General features: G+C 49.6%; 1 protein-coding gene across 5 annotated transcripts in view; it reads right to left on the bottom strand.

The window, feature by feature from the left end:
• SMARCD3 (SWI/SNF related, matrix associated, actin dependent regulator of chromatin, subfamily d, member 3) overlaps window positions 1–25126 on the bottom strand; it is an 82550-nt gene that overhangs the window by 47754 nt on the left and 9670 nt on the right. Inside the window, exon 1 of one of the 5 annotated variants that reach the window (XM_042811154.1) lies at window positions 9974–10262. The exons of 2 other annotated variants lie outside the window; for them this stretch is intronic. In XM_042811154.1, the coding sequence (XP_042667088.1) occupies window positions 9974–10051 (78 nt within the window). In that variant the 5' untranslated portion in view covers window positions 10052–10262. Of the gene's footprint in view, window positions 1–1239; window positions 2249–9973; window positions 10263–25126 lie in introns of those variants that run through there. 2 more of the 5 variants (XM_042811159.1, XM_042811157.1) reach the window with 2 other exon arrangements.

Here is a 25126-nt window from a genome sequence, read left to right as displayed (position 1 = left end):
TGTGATAGGAATGCAAGACCAAAAGAGTTTGGAGACTGCTGCTTTGTACAGCATCCTGTCACTGCCTACTGGAGCCATCTGCTACAGCTGCTGCTAGAAGTAGCATTGCAGGCCCAGGGGAACCTTTTCTGAGCCAGAAAAGCTGCTCTTACGTTATGCTCCAACTTACATTTTACAGTAAAAAAGCATCTATTATGGCTGCAAACCCCAAGCAACAGTGCTTAGCTGCATCTCCAAATTAGCAACCCACATCCTCCGTAGTTCCCAAAGCCCCAGCTCAGGGCCCTCCCAGGTCATTACAAGTCTTAGATATTCCTTGTGCCTGGATGCCTGAAGGAAAAGGAAGGAAGAAAGAAGGGGAATGATCACTAAAGAACCAGAGCTATAATTGGTTTGGACAGAGAGGGAAAGTCAAGAGGAGAGAGCGCAGCACAGCCAGCCAGGCAGGCTTCAGCAAGTATTCACATAGGGGATTGAGTATGGGTATGGCCACTGAGAACAGAGGCAGCAGGAGGCAGCAAACAGGCAAAATGGAGGCTGTGTGCAGAGCTGAAAACATTTTCTCTCATAAACACTGAGCTATGAAAACTGCTGAAACACAGCAGCCGCCCCCTTTCCCACTTTCTGACCCAGGCAAATGCAGTAGAAACAAATGGCCCAGAACAGGCTTCACACTTGAGCTTGTATTTAAGATCTTTCCGTTCTGTCAATCTACAAACTGTGGCCTTCTTCCAAATAAGGGGGCCTGCTGTTGCCTGTTGATCATCCCCAGACATTTGACAGTCATTCAGAAGAGTGAAGATCCCGGCATCTCGTGTTTCACTCCCCATGGAGACTGACTGGCCACATGGATCACACTGCAGGCCCCCTGTTCTGATTCCACATAGAACACCTTAAAAACTTGAGAACGAGGTCGGCAAGCCAGGCCTACTCTTGATCTAAGTCTGACACCCTTGAATTTCTTTCTGTTTCCTTTGTTAAACATTGAAATACTGAAAGGACCAAACAGAAGGAGCCAGCTCTAGCAAGTGCTGCAGCGCCGCGGGCAGCTCATCTGATCGCACCCCTTCACGCGCCTCACTCCTTCCCTTCCCTTCTTGTACTCTCGTATCCTACATCATATGTAGATACTGCACTATTCCTGCAACTGCCATCTCCCCACCGAAAACCCAAGGCACCCAACAGATATGGAAACACTTTCTCTATGTAAACTGTTGTAGAAGGAGCACTTTATCTTACCTAAAGGCTTGTTCTGCTCTCAAACTCATGCGCAAGACAAGGCGGTAGCAGACAACGCATTGAATTTTTCACAATACTGACATAAAAAAACAGTTGCCATAATACTAAAGAGTATTACAGTACTACCACATTTCTTCAGAGATCTGTGAAGTACCACTGCCTATGGATAAGGATCTGTCTCTGCCTCTGCCCTCATCCTCATATGGCCAAGCTGTATTCCATCACATATGGAAAGTCACAGCTGTCAGGTGAAGTCCCTCCTGTTTTTAAGAAAGGGATAAAGAAAGACCTGGGGAACTACAGGCCAGTGAACTTCACGTCAGTGCTTGGGAAGATCATGGAGCACACGCTCCTGCAAGCTACATTAAAGGACATGCAAGACAAGGAGATGATCCACAACAGCCAGCTTAGCTTCACCAAGGGCAGATTAGGCTTGACCAGTCTGGTGGCCTTCTATGATGATAGGATAGCATCAGTGGACAAAGGAAGGGCAACTGATGTCATCTCCCAGGACTTCTGCAAGGCTTTTGATATGGCTCAACACCACACTCTTATCTCTAACTTGGAGAGAGAAGATTTGAAGAGTTGACTATTTAGTGGATAAAGAATTATTTGGATACAACTGCAGCCAGAGCGTTGTGGTCAATGGCTCTATGCGCAGGTGGTGGCCAGTGATGAGCAGGTGTCTCTCTTGGGATTGGTGTTTTTAGAATCACAGAATCCTTAGAGTTGGAAGGGACCTTCAAAGGCCATGTACTCCAACTCCCCTGCAATGCACAGGGACACCACAGCTGGATCCTGGCGTGGACCTTTTTGTGTCCACGTCTCTCCCGTACTGAGGACTCCACATCTGGACGCAGTGCTCCAGGTGAGGCCTCACAGTGCAGAGCAGAGGGGCAGGATCACCTCCCCAGACCCGCTGGCCACGCTTCCTTCGATGCAGCCCAGGATACAGTTGGCTTTTGGGGCTGAGGATGCATTGCTGGCTCATGTCCGGCTTCCCGCCCACCAGTAGCCCCAGGTCTTTTTCAGCAGGGCTGTGCTCAATCCTTTCATCCCCCAGCTTGTATTGGTAGTGAGAGCTGCCTCAACCCAGGTGCAAGATTTTGCATTTGCATTTGTCAGACCTCATGAGGTTCACATGGGCCTGCTGATCAAGTTCATTTAGGTTCTGGTGCATCGACTGCACCCCACATATTGGTGTCAGCAAACTTGTTGAGAGTGCACTTGACCCTGCTGTCAATGTCATTGATGAAGATACTAAAGAGTATCAGTCCCAGCACTGACCCATGGGGGACACCACTCATCTTCAATATCTTTATCAATGACATCGATGCCAGGATTGAGTGCACCCTCAGCAAGTTTGCAGATGACACTAAGCTGAGTGGTGCAGCTGACACCACTTCTGGGAGGGGGGATGCCATCCGAAGAGACGTGGACAAACCTGAAATTGAAAACTGAACAGGTTCACCCACATGAACCTGACAAGTTTCAACAAAGAGTTGCACTTGGGTCAGGGCAATCCTAGATGTGTACAGACTGGGGGAAAAGCTCACTGAGAGCAGCCCTGCGGAGAAGGACTTGGGGTTCCTGATGGACAAAAAGCTGGACTTGAGCCGGCAGCACGCACTTGCAGCCCAGAAGGCCAATTGCATCCTGAGCTGCACCAGCTGGAGTGGCACCAGAGCAGGGAGTGGATCGTGCCCCTCTGCTCTGCCCTTGTGAGCCCTCATCTGGAGTACTGCGCCCAGATGTGGAGCCCTCAGCACAGAGAAATGTGGGAGCGGATCCAGAGGAGGCCACAAAGCTGACCAGAGGGCTGGAGCACCTCTCCTGCTCAGAAGGGCTGAGGGAGCAGAGCTTGCTCAGCCTGGAGAAGAGAAGTTTCTGGGGAGACCTCACTGCAGCCTTTCAGTACTTAAAGGGAGCTTATAAACAGGAGGGAGAGCAACTCTGTACATAGTCCAATAGTGACAGGACAAGGGGGAATGGCTTTAAACCAAAAGAAGGGAGATTTAGGTCAGATGTGAGGAAAAAATTCTTTACTCAGAGGTGGTGAATCCCTGGCACAGGCTGTGGGTGCCCCATCTCTGCAGGTGTTCAAGGCCAGACTGGATGGGGCTCTGGCTGACAACACATCCCACATCAGGGGTTTGGACACAGATGATTTTAGGGTCCCTTCCAACCATTCTTGATGAGAACTTCTTTCTGATGGAAGAAATGAGACAGCAGTGGAGAGCTGCTTTTCTGTGAATTTCTACTGCAAAGGCTTTCCTCAAGCATCACCAACATCATAGCAGCCAAAATGTTGATGTAGATAAAAAGAGGGCTGCTGTCTGAAAATCGCAGAGAGAGGACAAAAACACGGAGAACTGATGGGTACGAGGAAAAGAAAGTGTCAGGAAAAGCAAAGGCACCTACAGAAGGTTTGGAAAGGGGCTAAACAGAGAGCTGGGAGTCACTGCAGTGCAATACAGCGCCGAGTGTCCATACAGGATCTTACAGCTCTGAAAAGCAGATACTATCCACCTTGGTACCACGTAAGAGGACTCTGATGGCAAGCAGTGAACAACTACGGGCCTCGTGTTAAGAAATAAATTGATACATTTTCACAAGAGCAACAAAAATCCCAGAGTAGTTTGGAAGCTAAAAATAGGAGCTACCTCGGCTGGGCAGCCTTTCTTTACAACATAACATTACAGCAGCTGCTAATTTATTTCAGGTACGAGCAGGAAGAGGTTCAGATGATGCCTCGAGCTAAGAGCAGGTCACTGGAAGTGTATGTAACAGCTAAGAAATCTAGCTAAGGTGATACTGCCTTGTGGCAACGGAATGGTGACTGCACAAATGGCTTCCCAGCAGAGAATGCCCTACTGAATGAGTCCACATGGGCTCACACCACAAAAGAAGTTGTGGACAGCTTCTCCCCTGCCCTACGATAGTTACAGACGTGACCTCACATGGGTTCCTGTTTTTAATATCTTTTACAAATTTAGTAAGCAGAAGCATCTATATTTTCGTTCTTACTGCTCACTGCCATATTCACCTTCCATTTCCCAAGAGCCCTCACATCCTAGAAATAGGGTCCAAGCGTTCCACAGCTGTGACTTCCAAGTTCCATCTATTTTGAGAAACGTGCACAACAATCCAAGAAATCTTTAACTTAAAAAATACTACATTTTCAGAACTGTGCATTGTAACTTAAGACAAAGGTCAGGGAACATCTATTTCATGCACGCCCACCCAGAGCTCAGAAGAACGAGATATCAAACCTCAAACAAAGCACTTGGATACAAACAGTTCAAAAACAAACAGAAACAAACAGCCTTTGGAACTGAAACCAGCAAACCCAATGTACTGCCTTTGAGTTCCACCAGCTCGCTACTTTTAATAAATCAGATCGCATCCACTGCAGTGATCTAATGTGCTATGGAATGGATTTGGTGTGAGCAACAACAGCCAGAATGTGCTTTCCAGCCTGTAAAAGGAGCGGTTCAGGGTGGGGACAGAGCGCAGAGCTCTGCAACGTCACGGAGGAGGAGGAGACTGATCAAGTCCTCACTGCCTCTTCCCTTACAAGAACCAGACAGCGGCTAACAGCTGCTAGCACAAGGCACGTCTTCATGTAAGATAAGCTGCAAAAGTTTCCTGACACAGAACGCTGTGCCTGCTGGATGCTCACGTGCGTTCAAGAAAATATCAGCAGACTACTCTCCATCAATAAAATTCGCAGAGGTACTAAACATGCAGCATCTCTCTGGGCCAGAAAACTCCAGAGCTACAAAGCGCGGAGCGTTTGGAAGCAGTACTGCTGATTTTTTGCCTTGCAGCTTCCATGCAGTCTTCTGCTACTCCCCAGGAGCCTGGGCACGCGGGGCTCAACGCCCCGGTGTGACTGGATTGGTGTCTCTCCAGTTTCTTTTGGGAGAAACAGGAGAGCAACTCCAACATCTCACACACCGTTCGCACCCCTGCACCCCTGTTTATCAGCACATTGAACTTTTCGCAACGGACAACATGAATATTTTTAACAAGCTCATTTTGCAAAATCTCATGAACTACTTATTAAAGACATATCAAGAATTAGGATGGTTTGATTTTCTTGATTACGTGTGAACTTTTCTGCACCGAGCTCGGAGCGAGGAGAAGGCCAGCCCTGCGGTCCCACTGGCAGCTTGCTTTTGCTTTACAGTGCTGTTCGTTGTGACTCTACCAGGCTTCTGCAAGCACCTTCCCAAACAAACGCTGAATTCCCCAGGCTGCCTTAAGCTCAACCCAAACATCTCCTTGTTTAATAAAACAGGAAATGCATATGCAGCAAACCAGTGCCTGTGTTCCAGAAACTGTGCTGTGACAACATCCTAGCACAGAGCACCCTGTATTAGGCCAGTGGAACAAAGTGCTCAAAAATGACTGTTCATGAAGCTCCTTTCTACCCCTTCTAGAGTTTGGGCACTGACAAGATGGTATTTAATCCGTGATAACAAAAAAAATGCTGAGATATTTTTCAGTAGCAAAATCTGTGTTGTCATTTTTCAAACCTAATATTCTCCTCACATCACTACTTCTGTAGTGATTTCTTCAGCTGAAAGAATTACTTGTATCTACTTCAAATCAATCACCATTCAATTTGGGGAAAACACCTCCACTTCTCCCCATTATAACAGAATAAACACCATTTTGATGCCAAACTGAAATATGAATCCTTGAGGTCATCCAGTCCTTCCTTTTCTCGATAAAGCATCACCAAAGCCCCCATCATCTTTGACAGACATTTACTCTCTTAACCAGTTTCTTGCAGCCTCCAGCAACGGAGACTTTGCAGCTTTCCTCATCAATCTCCATCCCAAGGTATTATGAAAACAACACACACGTACTTCCTGCAAAGCCCCTCACGGCGAGTTCCACAACCTCTGATTGATGAAGACTTCGCAGCCCTCCCACTGTCACTGCCGTCTGGGTTACTCCTCCTTTTGCCTATTTGTCATGCAAACCATCAACATGAAAAAAATACATTCTTCCAAGTACATCCCAACTGATCTATAACATCTTCTGCACCACCCCCCTGTCCCACTTCTCAATGAAATTAATATTTAATTTGCTTTCTTAGTAGCAGTGGCTGCTGCCACATAGTAGGCAGCCTGCAAAGACATCTGAGTCTTCCTCCTGGATGGTCACAGCTCATTTACACCCTGCAGTGTACGAGGAGATGCAACATTTATTTATGAAAGTCACTGCTCACCCCTTTTTCCCTAACTTTACTAAATATTAAACACTCCATATACGTCCTTGGGACATCAGATGTGTCTTTTAACCTATTTTTACTTATTTAATTTCTGTATTAAGTATGTTTACATCATGGTATGCTTTGAGACCCTTCTTTCACTGTACTAAATGCTGTTTCATGTGAGATAGCTCCTCAACTTACTGTCAAACTCTATGAGAGGTGAACAACCACTCAGTAAGAATGAGGATCAAAAAAGGAGTCACATAAGTGATGTGCGGGTTTGTACACATTAACAGCAGTGAGGTATAATGACTATTAAAGTGTAGAGATTAGCAGGAACCATAAGAAAAGACTTACTAAGCACTTATGTTAAGAGGAAGAGCTTCCCAAGCACGACACAGAGAGCAAAGAACTAGATCCCTATACAAAGAAAAGTGGTATGAACGGAGAAGTATATGGTGAATACAGAAAAGACCCAATAGCCAAGAAACAGAATGGTCTTCTATAGGCACAGCTTGTGCACGGAATTCAACAAGACTTGTTTTGGAAGGAAGAAAAAGTGGGCACAGAGAAAGGACAGGGAAACAGATTTAAAAGGGTCAGAACAACCACACAGGAAAACAAACCAGCTGCCTCCCGTGTGAAGGTAACACTGCAAAGGCCTCAGTACGAGCACCAGAGAGGAGAGGATTTCTGCAATTGAGTCGCAAAAGGACACAAGTCTGGGCAAGAGCTTTGACAAAATACACGGATCTTCCCAAGGCTCTACACGAAGATACCTATTTGAGAAAGAAAGGAGGAAAAAAAAGACAAAGGACAAAGATAACATCCAGTGAAGGGATGCCGACAGAGAGGCTGACGTAGAGCCTCCAGGACAGAAACCGAGGAGCACCCAGCACGAAGATTAATAATGTGGTTTGGGTCAGAAGAGTTGAAAACAACCAGATCCCCAGAGGGAGATGTCATAAAGGCAGCCCAAAATGTCCAAAACACACTAATAAAAAACACAGGAGTGTGCAGGAGGTCATTAAAGCTGTATTTATCCATAAAAGTTCCGGAAATAGAGCAGAGGGGGAAAAATGACAGCGAAGGATGATGAAGCCTGTGCAAAAATCCCTCTTCCCACAGACAGAGTGTGTAAGGCCCCGATCCACAGCCCGGGAGTGAGGGAAATCCAACGAGCAACGGGCAGAAATGCGGCCTTTTGACAAGAAGAACCGCTCAGCAGAGGTGTCACAAATGACTCCGGCAGGACGCAGTGTCACACCTGAGGCTTCTGACCGCTACCGGCTCTGACACTGCAGAGGGACCCCATCTGCATGACATAAAAGGAAGAAGAGACCTCCTGAGCCGGCAGCATGGCGGAGAACAAAGGCAAGATGGAACACACGAGAGCAAAGGGCGAAGTGACCTTAGCAAAGGAATTCATGTTTTCAGAAAGATCAAATAAACCCAAAACCCAACAGCTCTCAGTAAAGACTGCAAAATTCTCCTTTCTATTTAATCGTTCAAACAGTAAAAATTTGTCTCACAACATTCTATCTAATACCCCTATTTCTGAAAAATGAGACAATAACAATAATAATACCTGCAATAATCAAAACAGATAATTTTGCCAAGGAGAGAATAAAAAACTAATAATCTGAAGAGGAGATTTTCCCTGACACAGTGGGGGCACAGCCTGATTTCAAGGCATTCGGGAAAAGTTTGCTCTTGAATTTTGAAGGAATTGATTCAGACGCAGACTCACCGCGCGGTGATGAGACTGCAGTACGTGCGCCCAGGGGAGCGCCTTTATTTCATAGGATACGTAAGCAGGTAAATGAACTTGAAACTTTGGGTCTTTTGTAAGCAATGGAAGACTGACTGCCTCAACCTGTTTTGACCAAAATGAACCTGAGATCAGGAAGAAACTAGAAGTGAAGAACAAGCATGGAAGCAAAAGCATAACCAAAGGAAATCATCAAGGAGGGATGCAGAGGGTCCTACAAGAGGAGCTCGGGCAAGGAATGCCGGACAAGAAACTCTGTTCCCACTGACAGGCAGTGAACAGATGCAGGTACTCAGGCAGTGCAGACAGCAAGTGAGACGCCGCTGGTGGCAAAGCAGACAAGTCAGACTTCTCTAGCATCCAAACAAGTAACGGAAACAAGTTCTGCTGCATTAATTCTGGTATGAATTAACACTGCTCATGCATAAGAGGCTGGCAGGCTCCTTTCATATCTACCCGGGGAAGAAGCAGATTCATCCAACTATCTCAGCAACTCTTTGCAATACCAAAGGAAGAGCAGCGTTGTGCCGATAGAAACCTTGGGAAAGGAAACAGCCTCCCACATCCACAGCCCTTCCAGGATGCCCACGGTCCGCCCAGCTATGGCCACCCTGGGCCAGACCATCTGAATGAACTCACATGTCCATAGCACAGCTACTGCCACAGATCTGCACACCTGCTTCTGTCGTATCTGCCATCCAGCAACAGACTGCTGATGTGCATCGGCACCACACTGCCTGCTCACTGCTCTCAAAGAACAGAATGCCATCTAAAAGTCCTTCACCCTGCAAGCTCATCACAGCCAGGCTCTGCAGGACACAAGCTAGATCCAATACATTTGGAGCTAGCCTGAGTTATGGAGAGAACCCAGAGGCCTGCAGTGAGCTCCCGAGATTCCTTTGTACAGGAACGCCCAGCAGATGTCTTCAAAAAGGTGTCACAGAAGGCGCCAGAATGCTCAAGAGAGAAAACACGCAGGGATTGTCTCCATCTGAACAACATCGGCATTTCCTGGGCCTTATTTCGTCAAAAGTGTATCAGCACAAGGAATCCAAATGCTATAAATGGTGGTCGCTTCCAACCATCAGTCATGTAAAGAACATCGTTTCTGCTGGCAGCAAAACAAGGTTAGCATATCCCCTTAAATGGAGATCAAAGACCTGATTCCTTAAACAAAAGCTGGTGATTTTTTAAAGACCTGAGCGATTCCTTTAATTAAGCGCGGCAACCTGGCGTTCCCTCGTGGGTGAGCACCCATCGACTGGCACAGATCTGCAGCGCTAATCTCTCCAAGCCCCTGAAAGTCACCTGTTAAGTAGCCAGAGGATACATCAGAGCCCAGGCTGGAGACGAGAACCAGAGGCAGCAGCACACGGCCGCATCGGACTAGCATCAGAATTGCTTTTCAAAACACAAGTTTGCTTACAGAACAAAGTGTCCTACAAGCCCGTTTGGGTCAGACCCGGTGCAGATCCCGCACCGTGACGAGGCTCAGAAGCATGCCATTCACCAAGCATGGAGAATCAAAGCAGCAATCACAGCACGCAACCCCCCAGACAAAGCCTTATAGCAACGGATCGGTCACATCGTGCTCCGGCAGCCCCGCGGCTCTCGGGCGAGGCGGGGAGCGGCGCCCCACGAGCGCGCTGCAGGGGCCGCTCCAGCCCGGCGCAGCCTCCGCTCTCCACTCATCCCTCGATTCGGAGCCAGCCAGCTCGCTAACTTTCCCGACTCACCACCCCATGGACCAGAAACTCAAAAAGTTTGCTTTTCGTAGCTTTGCGAGCCCCTCCTGTAACTTCGTCTGTAGCCATCGGGGTCTGCTCAGCCTCTCTCACTCTCTCTCTTCCTCTTTCTTTCCCTTTTCTGCCTTTTTCTCCAACTCTCCCCTCTGAGTCCTGCTGGGCTCTCACACTTCTAATAGCGCGGAGTGGGGAGGGGGCCCCTTCAGGGCCTTCCTGACGGCCCACTCGCGCTCGGCCTCAGCTGCTGCATTCCTCCACTGATAAGCCAGAAATAGTTTGCGCTGCCGGGCTCTGCGTGTTTACTCTGCGGGGACAGAAAATCCCGCTTTTTAAACCTCTCTGTCCAAACACCCGAGATAAGCGGGAGGCAAATTGAAAACACGTCCCGGCCTTTCGCAGCAGAGCTGCAGCCGCTCCTCCTGGGCGCAGGGGATGGTAAATTCTGGGGCGAGGGGGAGGGGGCGGCCTCGGCAGCGGCTCCAGCCCGGCTCCGGGGGACTTTTCCCATTAGGACGCGCAGCGGGCGAGCGCCGAGAAACAATGGCGCCCCCCGTCCGCAGCGCTCCGCCCGCGCCGCGCTCCAGGCCCCGTCCCCGGGGACCGCCGGCAGCGCGCAAACATTCGCTGGCGGCGATTCGAGCGCGAGGCTGAGAACGGCCCCTTCGGCAGCAGAGGCGGCGGGAGGCGGAGAGCCAGAAGCGGGCAGGGAGGGCGCGGGGGCGAGGGGATGGCGGGCGGGCGAGGAGCGGGGCGGCGGGCAGCATGGCGGCGGCCCCGCCCGGAGCGATCTGTCCGGGGCGCTCCGGCCCCGCTACGACGGATCCATTACAGAGCCGCGTGATCGACGGCCGCAGGCGCTGCGAATACCGCAGCTGCCGTTAGGCAGCCGCAGCTCGCGGCTCCTCGGACAGAGCCCCGCTCAGCACCCCGAGACCCCGCGGCCCAGCTGGGGGAAGGGGCCCTCCGTGATGGAGCGCGGCGATGACCTCTCCGCGATGCCGGGCGGCAGTGCCGCCTCCCATGACGGCACGGCAGCGTGGCCGCGGGGCTCAGCTCACCGCAGTGTGTGCGGCTGGCGGAGGGCTGCTGTCTCCCGTCCGTGTGATACAGTGATAGAGATGTTGCCGGGCTACGAGAGGGGTTTGTTCTGTTCCTCTCCTTGAGATTCTTGTCTACGGACTCTGAATTTTCTGGCACGGCTGCAAATAGAAGGGAATCGGGCTGAGTTGAATAAAATCGCTGCCCTCACCCAGTGGTTAAAAAAAAAAAAAACACGGGAAAGACACTGAATCGGCCGGCAGCGAAGAGCAGACCATGGAGATCACACGGCATGGTGTGCCCAGGGACCAAGGCACAGCCTCCGCTGATGTTCAAGGTGACCCCAGCCCAGGCAGAGCCGTGCGGGATACCGCAGGAATTACAGCGTTTGGGCGTGCGGGCGCTGTTATCAACGCCCTCCCCCTTCCGCTCGCTCAGACACACCCAGCACAGCAGCACAGCCTCGTTCGGGGCATGGACCAAACCGCTGCGGCTCTGGCCGACCCGAACCGACTGCACGTGGGATCGGGAACCGAGCTGCTGTGTCAGCATGGCGGCGGCGCCCCGCGCCTGCTAGGCTCAGGTCCCAAAAGCGTGCGGTGACATCGGCTCCCGTCTCATGAACCCTTTTGTGCTCCCAGCACACGACCTGCCTTCTCTTTGCGGACTGCACTGCGCAGGGACGCAGCGGTTCCCCCGCAGCAACGCTGCTGACACAAAGCCGTACGCGCCGCTATTCCCGCTCCTAACGGGAGCCGCGTCCCCACCCTCATCCCGCGGCACGGCACCGAATGGCGCTCGAGCGCAGCGCGGCTCTCTGTGGAAGGCTCTGGGCAAAGGCCCGCTAGCACCGCCCGCAAAGGGCACCGCGGTTGCCGGACGGAGCCCGCCGCCGCCCTCGGCCCCGGAGCCCGCGGCCTCCTCAGCTCGGGCCCGGCGCTCTCAGGGCGCGGCTGTGGCGCGGCGCGCGGTCCCCCCTCGAGTCCCCCCGCGCTCCGCCGCCAGCACCGCCGGCACCGAATGGCCACGGCGCGCCCGGCACGGGCAGGGCGTGCGCCAGCCGCGAGCCCGGATGGGCGGCGGGCCGGGTCCGGGCCGAGCCCCCTCCGGCTCCGCGCCGAACCCCAGTGGGCCGCGGTCGGACCGATCGCGGCTCCCGCGGGCCCCGGGCGGCGGTGCGCGTGCCCGATGCGGCTCCGTGAAGGTCAGCCGCGGCCTCGCGGGGACGCGCGGGCGGGGGCGGCGGTAGGGAACGGCCTTAACCCTTTCCACGCCGCGCCCAGCAGCGCCCCGGGGCTGCGACCGCTGTGCGGGGAGGGCCGAGGAGCCGCGGGGCGGTGCGGTTGGGGCGCACCCCCGTCCGAGCCGTGGCGATGGCGGCCGCGGCGCCTCGCGACCCGTTTCCATCATCGCCAGCGCTGCATGACCGGCGGCGGGGGCTGCAGCACCGCGGCAGGGCTCGGGGTGGGATTCCGTTCGTGTTTGATCCGCTACAGATAAAGCGAAGCGAGCAGCTGCTCCTGCCTCAGCCGGCAGACGGCTACATCCCGCAGCACCGGGATGGGGTGGGAAATGCCACCGGATTTCAAGTGAATACAGCGGAATAAGTACTGTCCTCTATCTGGATGTTCGTAGCAGTTCTATAGCGAGAGTTACGAGGAGAACATCGGGTAAGCGGGTCGGCCGCCTGAAAATGAGGGAGCTGCAGACACAATGTAGCCACGCACGTAATGAGACTTCAGTGGCAACAATTACGTACCAGTAGCACTCAGCCCTTACTCAGTACAACTGCAGCTCACAGTCCTATAGGAAGCAGTACAACTTGTTTTCTTTTCTTTTTTTCTTTTTTTCCTTTTTTCCAAGTGGAAGCCACGGTACAACAGGATGGAACTGACTCAACATCACCTCGCTGAGAATTACACTGAATTCCTGCGATTCTTCCACTCCCCACAATATTGTGAAGGAAGACTTGTGTAAAATGCACTTACATAACAAATGGATGAAGGCTACAGTGCAACCATGTCTTCTCTCCAGAGAAAAACTATACAGTTTTATTTGAAATTCTTTTTTTTTTCCTACCTCCCCCATGTATTTTCTTTCAAAAGTGTAGAAAATAAATGTGATTTGCTGTTGTTTTTAAAAGCTGCCTGGCTCAACCCAAGTCTCTCTGTTCCCCAGCTGCCCTGCAGCTCCCTGCCACGTCTGGCCCTGATGGCAGTGGCACAGACAGACCCTGCAGTGCTCGCGTTCCTTTGCACATTCTTGGGCAGTGGGCACACAGTGGTTCCATTGCTCCCTTCAGCTTCACTTGGTGCTATGTCCTTAAGTCAGGTTTCAAAGAAAGCTGACATTTGTCCTCCTTATCTGGGCTGCAGGAAGCCATCTTTTCTCCCACAAATTTGCTTAGTTTGTTTTTACTTCTTTGCTATTTTAAACTACACTGGTCAGGCTAAAAAAGCAGAAACACAAGTTGTGGGAGGGGAACAATACATTTGCAGCTGCATTCATTTTTTAATCAATAGTAGCTAAAGAAATACATCAGGGTTGCTCTAAAAGGGCCTGGTTTCTCTCATCCAATTGTCACTTAGGTCAGCAAGGTTCAGAAACTTAAAGCACAGACTCGTAGAACATCCAGACTTGGAAGGGACCACGGCGTCACCGAGTCCAACCCCCAGCACAGAACCACGCACCAGCCAGACCCCGTGTCTCACAGCTGCCCAGAGGCTCCACGAGCTCCGGCAGCTCAGGGCTGTGCTGCTGCCCCGGGGAGCCGCTCCGTGCCCACCGCCCTCTGGGCACAGCCTTTCCCACACCCCCATCCGACCCTCCCATGACAGCTCCGCGCCGTTCCCTTGGCCCTGTCGCTGTCACAGAGAGCAGAGCTCAGCGCTGCCCGTTCGCTCCCTGTGAGGAGCTGCAGGGCCACGAGGGGCTGTAGGACAGCCACAGAGAGCTTCAGGCTGCCATGAAGAGCTGCAGGCTGCTGTCAGGGAGCTGTGGACCATCGTGAGGAGCTGCCAGATGCCGTGAGGCCGATCCTCAGTCTCCTCCTTGGGCTGAACAAACCTGCGTGATGTGGTTTAGTGCTTGTGGTGGAATGGTGATGAGGAGACGGTTGGACTAGATGATCTTATAGGTCGTTTCCAACCTTGCGATTCTACGATTCTAACCAAAGGACTTCAGCTGCTCTTCTCACGTCCTCCCCTCTGGACCCTTCCCATCTTCATAGCCCTCTTTTGGACGTTCTCTAACAGTTTTATGTCCCTTTAGTCCTGTGGTGCCCAAAATCACACACAGTACTCAAGGTGAGGCTGCACAGAGCAGCACAGAGCAGGACAATCATTCCCCTCAGCCGGCCAGCAGGGCTGTGCTTGATGCCCCCAGGCTACAGCTGGTGTTCCTGGCTACCCAGGCACACTGTTGGCTCCTGTTCAATTTGCTGTCAAACAACACCCCCAAATCTCCTTCACTGGGGCTGCAACCCAGCATCTCATCTCCATTATTCTCAACAGTTTTGGAATTTGTGCAGTATTGCATAAAAAAAAGAGACAGAAAATACCCTGAGATGGAGGTTCTGTGTATTCCAAAGAAAAGGTAACCTGCTCCTGAGTTCAGAATTATTCAATATTCTCATTAACCATATAGATAACGAACTAGAGAGCATGCTGATTAAATTTCCTAGAAGATATGGTTTGTAGTGCTCACAGATACATTGTGAGAGAGAATCAGAACTAAAATCCCAAAAAGCTGGGGATGGAGTTTGGAAGAGCACAGGTTTTCAGACCAAGCCATGAATCAACAACTGCATCAAGAGAGAAAACTGATGGTAGTATTTTAGTTGGGTTTTTTGTTTGTTTTTTGCTTCTTTTTTCAGGAAAATATTTGGTGATACAACATCATAAGCTGAATATGAATTAACAGCACTATGCTTACACCAGGCACACAGACACACACACAAAACCAGGTGAGCATGAACAACAAGTGCTGCCCCACTGCCCTCATCCCCTTGGTGCAACAAAAGCAGGGACAATGGCTCTCCAGATTCCTACCTGTCTCCACTTTTTGTGTGCACTTTCTCCACATTGCTTTTCTGTCCCAGCTCAAGATTTCCCTGAGGCTGCAAAACTAAATTTTGCAAGTATTGGAGCCCTTCTGAAGCAATCCTTCTGCTGCGCTACGCGCTGTTAGCATCTCAGCCAAACTATTCTCTGCAGTTTGGGGCTCTGTGTGTGAAAGAAAATATGTGTGGGAGAAATGAAGATGATTCAAGGAAAACATAATTGTGATAAGAGCTGTAAAGCCTAAAGAGGGAAAGAGAAGACAACAGCCACAAGGCTGCTGCAAATATGGAGAAGAGCTACTCTGCATATTCATAGTGCAAGAAGTAACAGGTTGAGATTTCTCCCAGGAAGATTCAGATATTAAAGAAGAGTACAGCAGTAAAAGTAGAAATGATCTGAGATTTTTTTTCCATCAGGGATGGATTCAGACTCAAAGACAGTAGATTTAGGTTGGACACGAGGAAAAAATCCTTCACAGGGAGGGTGGTGAGGCACTGGCACAGGCTGCCCAGAGATGTGCTTGATGCCCCGGTCCTGGAGACTTTCAGGTCGAGGCTGGATGAGGCCCTGAGCAACGTGATCCAGCTGTGGTGCCCCTGTGCAGTGCAGGGGAGATGGACTAGATGGCGTTCAGAGGTCCATCCAACTCTAAGGATTCCATGATTCTATGACCTCCATAACTGAAGATTGTCAGGAAGATGTCAGACAAGCATCTGCTTCGAGTGATGCAGCTGGTGTTGATTCCGACACGGAGCAGGAGGGGCGATGAGCCGATTCCCAATGGTTCCTTTTGCCCTATTTGCCTCCACAAACTGCACGGGACTTTGTGACACACAGATACAACTGTCTCTACCCAGAGTGGTTCCCCTTGACCAGCTTCACAGCTCTGCTTCAAAACAGGTGTGAGGTGATCAAAAAGGGTCCCCTGAAGTTTTGATGTTGGAATAAGAATTGTATCTGACTGCTGCCAGCTCCCCTTGAAACTCACCAGGTTTTATACTGTGGCCTTTCATATTTTCCTTGACCTTCAACTACCACTCTACATAACTGCTATAGACACATCACTTCATGTTAGACATTTACATTGGGTTTTCAAATCTATTTGCAATGAAGAAATCCTATGAGCAATTTGTAGCAAGCATAAAGAAAGAAGAGGCTTGAAACAGAGGCAATAAAAAGTAAAGGCAAAGAAAAATGTTTGTCTTTCTCCAGAGTTTCCAAACATAACTGCAGAGGTAAGGAAGGAGATAATTAAAAACATACGTCCTGATTATCTTAAGAGTAATCACAGACAGCAGCAGGGATGCCAAAAGGTGGAGAAAAAGATCCATAATACTTTAGGATCTACATCTACTGCCCCCTAGGGGAAAAAAAAAGGCAGGTATGGCATAGTAGTTGATTGGAGTGATGGGTTGGGGAGCGTTTGGTAGCAGCACCATGAAGGATGCACCCCCAGTCACAGAGGGACCCAACACAGAGCAGGGAACTGCTGGACAGTAAGGCTGGTGTGTGTAATCAACAGCAGCCACGGCACACGGGATCTTTTCAGACACACATTTACTGCATTGCACTTTAAGCCTTGGCCTTGTTGGAAGCTGCTAAAAAAACAATAGCTATCTGAATGACCTTTTTTTTAAGTTTATCTGGCTATTTGTCATTTGCTCCTTCATCAACTTTGACTTTCTTCAACATTTCTGGTTTGGGGCATTTACAGACAGCACTCACAGCCCGCACTAAGTCACCCTTTGCCAGGCTAAACAAGTGAGACTCATACTTGGTCTCTTCAAACAGAAATGTCCATTTCTATCATTTCATCAAGTTTTCTTACATAAGCCCCGGTTAATCTACCTAGAACATGGCTAAACAGGACTGCACCTATATCCTCAAAGGCCATGTAACGGCATGGCACTGACACTTCTCCCCAGCAGAACCCTCTATCACATTTTCCAAGATGAACAACCACTTTCCCCCATGTTATGACAGTGACAACTCCAAATTTGCTGCAGTTCAGCTGCAGCATACACAGGGTTGTTCGTCTCACTGCCGTCAGGTGAGCCTTCAGCTCACAGTGCTGCCTCCTGTTAGCAGCCCTGGAGGGCACAGCTGTGAGCTGCGCTGTCACCGCAGACCGATGTCTGCTTGCTGGTGTTCAGAACCACTCAGCTCAGTATGACAACTCACCCTCTTGCTCCAACAACCCCTGTATAATTTCCATCATAGACGCTTTTCATTTCTGTGCTTCCTGTTATTTGTGCTCTGGCTTCATTTTCCTTACCTGCTTTGCCATTCTCCTATTATTTCCTGTCTCCTGAATCTCAACTACATTTTCAGACAGCATGTCCCAAAGGCTTCACTGGGGTCCAGTTAAACAAGACCTGCATGTATTCCTTTTTGTTGAAAATTAGCCAGAAATGCATCAAATCAGTAAACTTGCACAACTCCTTTTTCCCATTTACCATTTATGTCCTCCTCGTGCTCAGTTATTTTATTTTCCCCTCGGCCACACAGTGACTTAGCACTGCAGCAGTGCAATGCTGAGTGTTTTTGCCCATCTGTAATACAGGAAAACAAACTGGATTTCCTCTTTCTTTATTAGGAAAAAATATTTTTTGAAAGCCCCTCCTGATTAATAATGCTGTATTTATATTCTGGTCTCACTGAAGATCATTTGAAAAGAATCTATAGTTTGAGTAAATCAATAATGAGCGCACACTTACTGAGGGATGCATTCATACACAAAAATATGTGAGACGTGACAATCTTAGAAAGCACAGAGAGGCTGCAGAAGGCACATAACCAAAGAAGGAGAACAGAGCAATCTTGGCGTACAGCAGTAAATTCACCTCTCATTTCAGCTACACTAGCAGAACCGTTATTAGGTGAATAAAATCACAACGATCTGGGAGCACAAAGGAGCTGAGAGTGGTAAGTAATACTGGTCATTATTTAAAAAAAACACCCACAAACAAAACCCAAAAAACTACATTGCTAAATGAGCCCAGGTGACTTTTTTAATCATTTCATTTGGCAAAACAATCACAAAGGTACGAAGAGATGACCCCCGAGAACAGGGAATTGTCATCTCAAACAGTCCATTGCTACAGCACACATCAACAGCTTTGAGAAATGGCAGCCAGTGGTAAAATGGCAAAAGCAACTTAAATGTAATGCAGGGAAATGTGTCTGAAATCCTGAGCATCCAACGCACACCACGTCCAACAAAACCAAACCCAGGGGAAAGGTTAGAAACAAAACGTCACAGGTACGACGAGAACGGGTGGAAGACGAGGAGCTGCCACCTGCTCTGGGGACGGCTGCTCTATGCAGGGGTTTGTCTATTTGCAGTTGTTTTTCTTTCTTTTTTTACCATCTTCAGAGATCTACGTGAGATGATATGGGGAAAGATTCACAGCCACTTGAGTCAATAGAGAACAAAATCGAATGGGCATTAAAATATCAGGAGATTTTGGCTGGAAAAACACAAGACAGCAGTAGAAGATCAGTCCTGAAGGAGCTGCAATTCCCCTATAGCCGCAGGTAGGACATTTTCTAAACGCTCCAGCTTTCCATTTTCCTGGTATATAAATACACATGAAATCAGGCACAGCTGCTCGTGGCACTGGGACATGATTACAGTGCTCAGCTGTAGCTGGACAAAGTGCTTTCAGCTGAGCCTTTTTTTGGGCAGTGGTTTCCCTCCTTGTCTCTCCCAGCATATAATAGGCACGGCAGGTTGGCAGGCTGTGGCTCGCAGCAATGAACTCCATTTGGCACTGAGGTCATTGAGCCGTGCAGTAACACCCTGCCTGTGCTCCCAAGGGCACAACACACAAAAAGGGTGGCACACGTTAGTTGCAGCAGACCTCAAAAATGCTGGGGTTAGAAGAAGCATCACTGGAATCCTTTCGGTGTGCAGCCTTTGCAAAATAAATCATTCACATTGCTCATGCTAACAGTGAGCTGGGAAGGCTCAGATAGAAGTGCTTCTATGTGAACTGCAACGAGCAGAGCTACCTGCTGTAGGTTACATCGCTTCATTTGTCACAGTTTTCCCACTCAAGGTAATCAGCTGCATCTCTGGCCCACGATTTCTTGGTGGTAAAGATGAAAACAACACGGCCTCCGGCCTTTGCAGTTTACAAATGAAGTTAGCAGATGGAAATAGCAGAAGTGTGCAGAGGAACAGGGAGAGCAGCAGGCACCATGATGGGCAGCGCACCCAGCAGAGCAGCTGTCTTGCTGTGCCTGTTTTGAACAGCTACCAAGTTCCTATGCTGCACACCCCATCACCAGCACCTGTTTCCTGACCAATTTATACTCGGCCTGCAACTTGAAACCATAGAAACAATGTGCTTGTGGGGAATTCTGGCTGCCCTGCTCTCTCTTGGGAAGCAAGTGCGCTTCATTCCTCAGAGATGCCCCAGCGCTCAGATGCTTCAGATGGGCTGGACGTGTTGCACAGCAAGGCTGGTTATAAAAGCAAGAGCAAATACTGAGGAGTCAATATCTGCTAATGCACAGAGGAAGGGTTCTACAATTTCATAAGGCCAAAGATTAAAAAATTGAAAATTATTTCTTTAAATTTCTGTACCTAAAATCCCAAATATCAATCTGGAGTACGATACTCCATACGATACCTAATGCAAATAAGTATAAAAAAAGTAAAAATACAGCATAAAGCTTATGTAACGGAAAGTCAATATTTCATAAGAAATAAGGGATGCAGGCTACTGGAAGAGAAAGAACACAAACATAAAAACAACCTGTCTTATTTCTGCCCTTTAGAAAAGCTTCTTTTGTCTGTAACACAGCTGATTCCTTTGCTCCTTCATCTGATTTGTAACAACTCTTCCATTTTTCCAATTGTTTTAATGCTAACCCCCTTTTTTTTCCCTTCAGTTTCTCCATCTCCTGCAGCCATTTGAGTCAATCCCTCTTTCCCCCAACCCCACTCATGCCACTGCATGTCTCACCACTGCAATTCTATCCCCAAATCCACTTTTTATGCACCCCCGCTTTACATATTTGATGACCTCACCCCCCATGACAGCTTTGCCATTTGTTTGTCGTCACTTAACTCCAACAAGTGCTGCAATCCATCAGCCACAAACCCTCTTTAGAAACAAAGACTCAGCTGTAGACCTACAGCCTCACCTTACTGTGGCCTTTTTAAAGGCTTTGCTTTTTGCTATTTCCCCCTTTATATGTTAACTTGACTTATCTATCCACCAGTTCTGTGGATTCTCTTGCACAGTTGCGGGACACAAATCTGATACTTCAAACCAAAGCCTGGAATCCCTTCAGAAAATGACTCCATTCTGTCTGGCAGCTGCTGAAGAATGGATTATGTGCAATGAAAATAGTTTCTAATGGTTTCTAATCCTGTAGCAAACTCCCAGCTAAAAATGATGAGGATCCTGACTGCAGCTGGGACCCAAAGACAAAGCATAGAAGAGAGCAGGTATGAGTGAAGTACTCTTCTGGATACACTTGAGCAGGAAGTGGGAGCAGATGGCCTCCAGAGGTCCCTTGCAACCTCAGCCATTGCGTGACTGTGAAAGGTGCATCAGCTGCGAGCGCATGGGTCAGAATTAGCAGGCTGAGGAGTACGGTGGTGCTGTAGCTGCGTCTGCCACAGAGGCAAACAATCTGAAGAATCCTCCTACTTACAGACCCTTATTCTCATAGGACCTCAGTTTTTTTACCACCTCAGTATCTGAAGAAGGGACAACTCAGAAGGGCACAGGCAGTCAGGGACATTCCTGGAAAACACTGGTGATGAATTCATAACACGGATGACTGAGGAGCAGACAAGCAGAGCTGCTCTGCTCTGCTCTGCTCTGCTCTGCTCCACCTGAGCCTTACGAGAAGGAACTGCCCAGGAGTGAAGGTCAGGGGCAACCTCGGCTGTAACCAGAAGATGGAGGTGATCAGGAACATGAGGGAATGGAGCAGAGCAGAAAACAGGGTCACAATCCTAGACTTCAGAAGAGTAGACTATGACCTTTTTGAGGATCTGACTGGAAGAGCACAGGGGAGGGCTGCAAAGATGGAGCATCTAATGATGGGGAAAGGCTGAGAGCCCTGGGACTGTCCGTCTGGAGAAGAAAAGGCAAAGAAGGATCTGATGAGTACTGATCAATATCTGAAGGGTGGCAGTCAGGAGGACGGGGCCCGGCTCTGTTTGGTGGTGCCCAGTGCAGGACAAAGGGGGACTGGACACAAACTGGAGCCCAGGGAGTTCCATCTGAATGTGAGGAAGAAATTCTGTGCTATGAGGTTGGCAGAGCCGTGGAACAGAACCCAGAGAGGTGGGGAAGTCTCCTCTGGAGATAACCCAAACCCGCCCAGATGCTTTCCTGTGTAGTTGCTATAGGGAACTGCTTTAGGGGGCTGAAGTGGTGAGCTCCAAACGTTCTTTCTGACCCCTACAGTTCAGGGGCTGCGTGAAAATGCTAGCATTTTTTACCTTAGAAGATTGGGATTAGGGGACAAATCAGGATAAAGAAGGTAAATAATGCACTGCTATTTACCATCTCTTGCTGTTGGACCCTGCTTCTGATCCCTGCTAAATCTAAGTTTGCTCCCTTCAAAGACCATCACAATAGCTCTAGAAGAAGCGGTGCCTGCTGCATACAGTGCGTAAAATCAGATTCTTATTAGGTGGATGTAGTACAAGCAGACTCACCACTGTTTTCACACAGCCTTTCTTTTCTCCCTTCTGGTATCAGAAAGGACTGCTGAGATACAGACACTTTGTTTCCCCATTTTTAGTTTTGTCTTCCTGCTCCTTTCAAAGAATCCCTGGTGCTTCTTTGGCTGCTTTCCTAAAGTAAGTTGCAGACACCTCTTCAATGGTGGCAATTTGTGACTGAGGAAGGAACTCTTCAGGTGGAACAACAGTGCACAGTTCATTTGTTTAACACAGGGAGCCAGGAGCTGCACCCCGCTATTCACAGCTGGCTCTTGGGAGGCTCCAGGATCAGACACCTGATGTGCAGACTGCCTTTGCTTCAGGTACAACCAAAGAGGAGCCCACAGCCTGTGCTGCTGAGCTCTGAAAAGAGCCTTCCTGCAAAGCCCTCTGCACATTTCCATGGGAACAGACACATGCCTTTCCTGTTGCCGAGGAGACACAGCGCTGCTTTCTGAGCCTGGCACTGCAGCATCCTTGAGACAGGAGCGGTTTCACACCAGCGCCTCCCTCCCCACTCACCACCTCCTCCCATTCCCTTTTTGCACCTGCTCTTAGCGCTTAGGTGCAGTGTCTCCATTCCCCCAAACAATTGGCTTTGATATCAGCATTTAAAATGACACAGCCAACCTGAACACCTCCATGTGCACGGACTCTGTCCTCCCCACCACTGTAATTATTCTCATATACTGAGCGACCACGCAGCGCAACAACTTCCTTTGGTACCGATCTGCACTTGAAGCTGGGTGGCAAAACCGGCGCATCTCTCCTCCGCCTTCCCTCACTTTCGCTATTTCTAAACGGAAAATCGAAAGGAAAAAGCAAACCCAGCGGGCTGGCTGAGCACTGCAGGCCTCGGGCTGGCAGCGCCCGGAGGAAGCGCAGATTCTCGCTCTCGGAGCCGCGCCTCAGGCCGCGCTCGCAGCCGCGGTCCCAGACTGCCGCTGTGCGGCCGCCGCCGGCACTGACCGCAGCGCTGCGGGGCGGCCGGGCGGGGCGGCGGGCTCCGGCTGACAGCGGTTCTCCCCCGCGTCCCTTCCTCCCTCAGACAACCTTTCATCTGCCCTTTCAGATGGAAAAGAAAAGGGGAAGGACAAAAAGTAAATCGGCCGGGTGGGGAGCGACAGTGCTGTGCAGCAGCGAGCCCTGCTCTTCTGATGGGGGGAGGCAGAACGGATGGAGACTGCGGTCAGAGAGCCAGCGGATGGAGCGTGCTATCGCGGGGAAGCCTCGAAACGTGGGACCCTTGGCGGCAGGAGGGCTCCTCCTCCCTCACATCTGAGCTTACAGAGCAGTGCTAACCTTCACAGTCAGGAGGAACGAGCTCCAGGCTCCGAGGGAGATCTCAGAGCCCCTGGGCTGCATCGTGCATGAACAGCCTGAGAAAAAGGCACGCTGGACGCCCTTCTGCAGCAGCGCCTGCTTGTGGGATACGCTGTCACCAGCAGTCTGCTGTCAGCAGATCCTGATCACAACGTCTCCAAAGAACGCTGAGGCTTGTCCAGGCATTGACCCGCCCTGCCCTCATCCACAAACAGCAACACTGACTCAAGAGCCCAACAGACCAAGACAATTCTGAGGGCAGGGATGAAGAACGAGGGACCCCAGGTCATCTTCCTGACCTTACAGATACAGAGGAAGGGTTGGATAGGAGCAGATCTATCCTGCATGCTACCTGCTACCTGCTATGTGTATCTGATCAGGAGTTCGTGCTTCAGATAAAACAAAGCTATTTTCCTCACTGAGGTTCTTCAAGACGAGGACAAAGCCCCCCTCTCTCTCTCGGGTAAACAAATATAGTGAGTCCTTGTGGCCACCCACTATAAAACAGCTTTAACTACACCTTTAATCTCTTTATGTGTCTCTTCTGAACACTTGTCCATACTCCAGAAGGCTTTTTGAAGCACAGCTACTTGAAACGGAACCTCTATTACAGTAAAATGTAGTCATGTCCCAAGAACAGCATCCTTCTTGGACCCAGTTTTCATTCCTCTGTTACCACAATCCCAAAGGCCATTTGCACCTATACAAATTTATCCTTGTTTATTTCTCACTATATGATCCTTGCATGTTTGTCTACTAAAAATTATGAGCATTAAAAAGAACCCAATGTATAAATCAACTATCTAAAGAGTCCAAATTGGCCGGTAAAATGTAACCCTACCCAATATTCATCCCTGCACTAATTCTATCACCTTACGTATCCTGCCACGTATTTCCACCTGCATCCAAGGGCTCGGATTACTCTGCAACCTCAGTGCCAGTGCAGCCCTGCTGCTGATCAACTGATGCAGTCTGTAAGCAAGTGTGTGAACCAGACAAGAAATAGACAGCACCCACCTGTGCACCGCACAGCTCCGTGAGGTCTTCAGGGAGTGCATAGAAAGCAGCTTTCCCCAAAGGGAGCTCTGAGCCCCAGAAGTACCTGAGCCTCTGATACCTAAAAAATCTCATCGCTGTCACTGGCTTTACACAGAAAGATAAAAACCAGAAGTGGGTGGTAAATTAAGTGAAAGCTGTGACCATTATCTGTACAGTGTGTTGTTACGAGGTGCTACTTTGAGGTAATACTGGAATGAAAGGTGACATGGTGGGCACAACTATCCGAACCGCATCATCTGATTTGGACTGAAAACAAAAACAAACAAAAAACAACCTGCAAACAAAAAGGAAGCAGGAACCACAGATAGCTTGCTAGGAAGATGGGAGCCAGTGCCGAGCTGACAGTGCCTCATTTATGTCCTTACAACAACAAGGCCTGGATTTTCAATTATTTTTCACTATCGCTTCCCTGCTGGGCACCCAAGTGTCTCTGCTTTCAAAATGGAGACAGTATTATCTACCTTCCCTACAACAAGGAAAAGAAAACCTGAAGGAATGGGCATCTCTATTCCTGGACAACAGAACTACGTTTATCAAAATGAACACATAGCACTATAGGAGCCTTAGCTCATAGCAAGTCTGTGTGACATGATAACAAGTGTCTAGTTAATAGCCTGGCCTTCCTATGAAGCGCAAAGTGAAGGAACTCTTTGTGGGGCAGCAGATATCAAGAGATGATGGTAAGGAAATGCCTTTCAAAGAGAAGGATGCAACCACCCCAGGAGAATGTGAAAGTTCTGTTGGAAGTGACCTACAGAGATCAGCCAGTCCTGAGCGCCTCAGGGCTAACCAAAAGCTGCAGCACACCACTGAAGGCATTACCCATCTGCCTCCTGAACACTGACAGGCACGGGCACTGACCATCTCAGCAGGAGGCCTACTGCAGTGCCTGACCACCCTTACAGCACAGAGATTTTCCTCATGTCCTGTGTGGGGCAGCTCTGTGCCACCCCTGCACATCCTGTGCCA

The sequence above is a fragment of the Centrocercus urophasianus genome, unplaced genomic scaffold, assembly GCF_019232065.1.
Source record: "Centrocercus urophasianus isolate 14NV4802_14NV808 unplaced genomic scaffold, USGS_Curo_1.0 seq_1208, whole genome shotgun sequence".
Lineage (NCBI taxonomy): Eukaryota > Metazoa > Chordata > Aves > Galliformes > Phasianidae > Centrocercus > Centrocercus urophasianus.
This window is presented reverse-complemented; position numbering and strand designations above follow the sequence as displayed.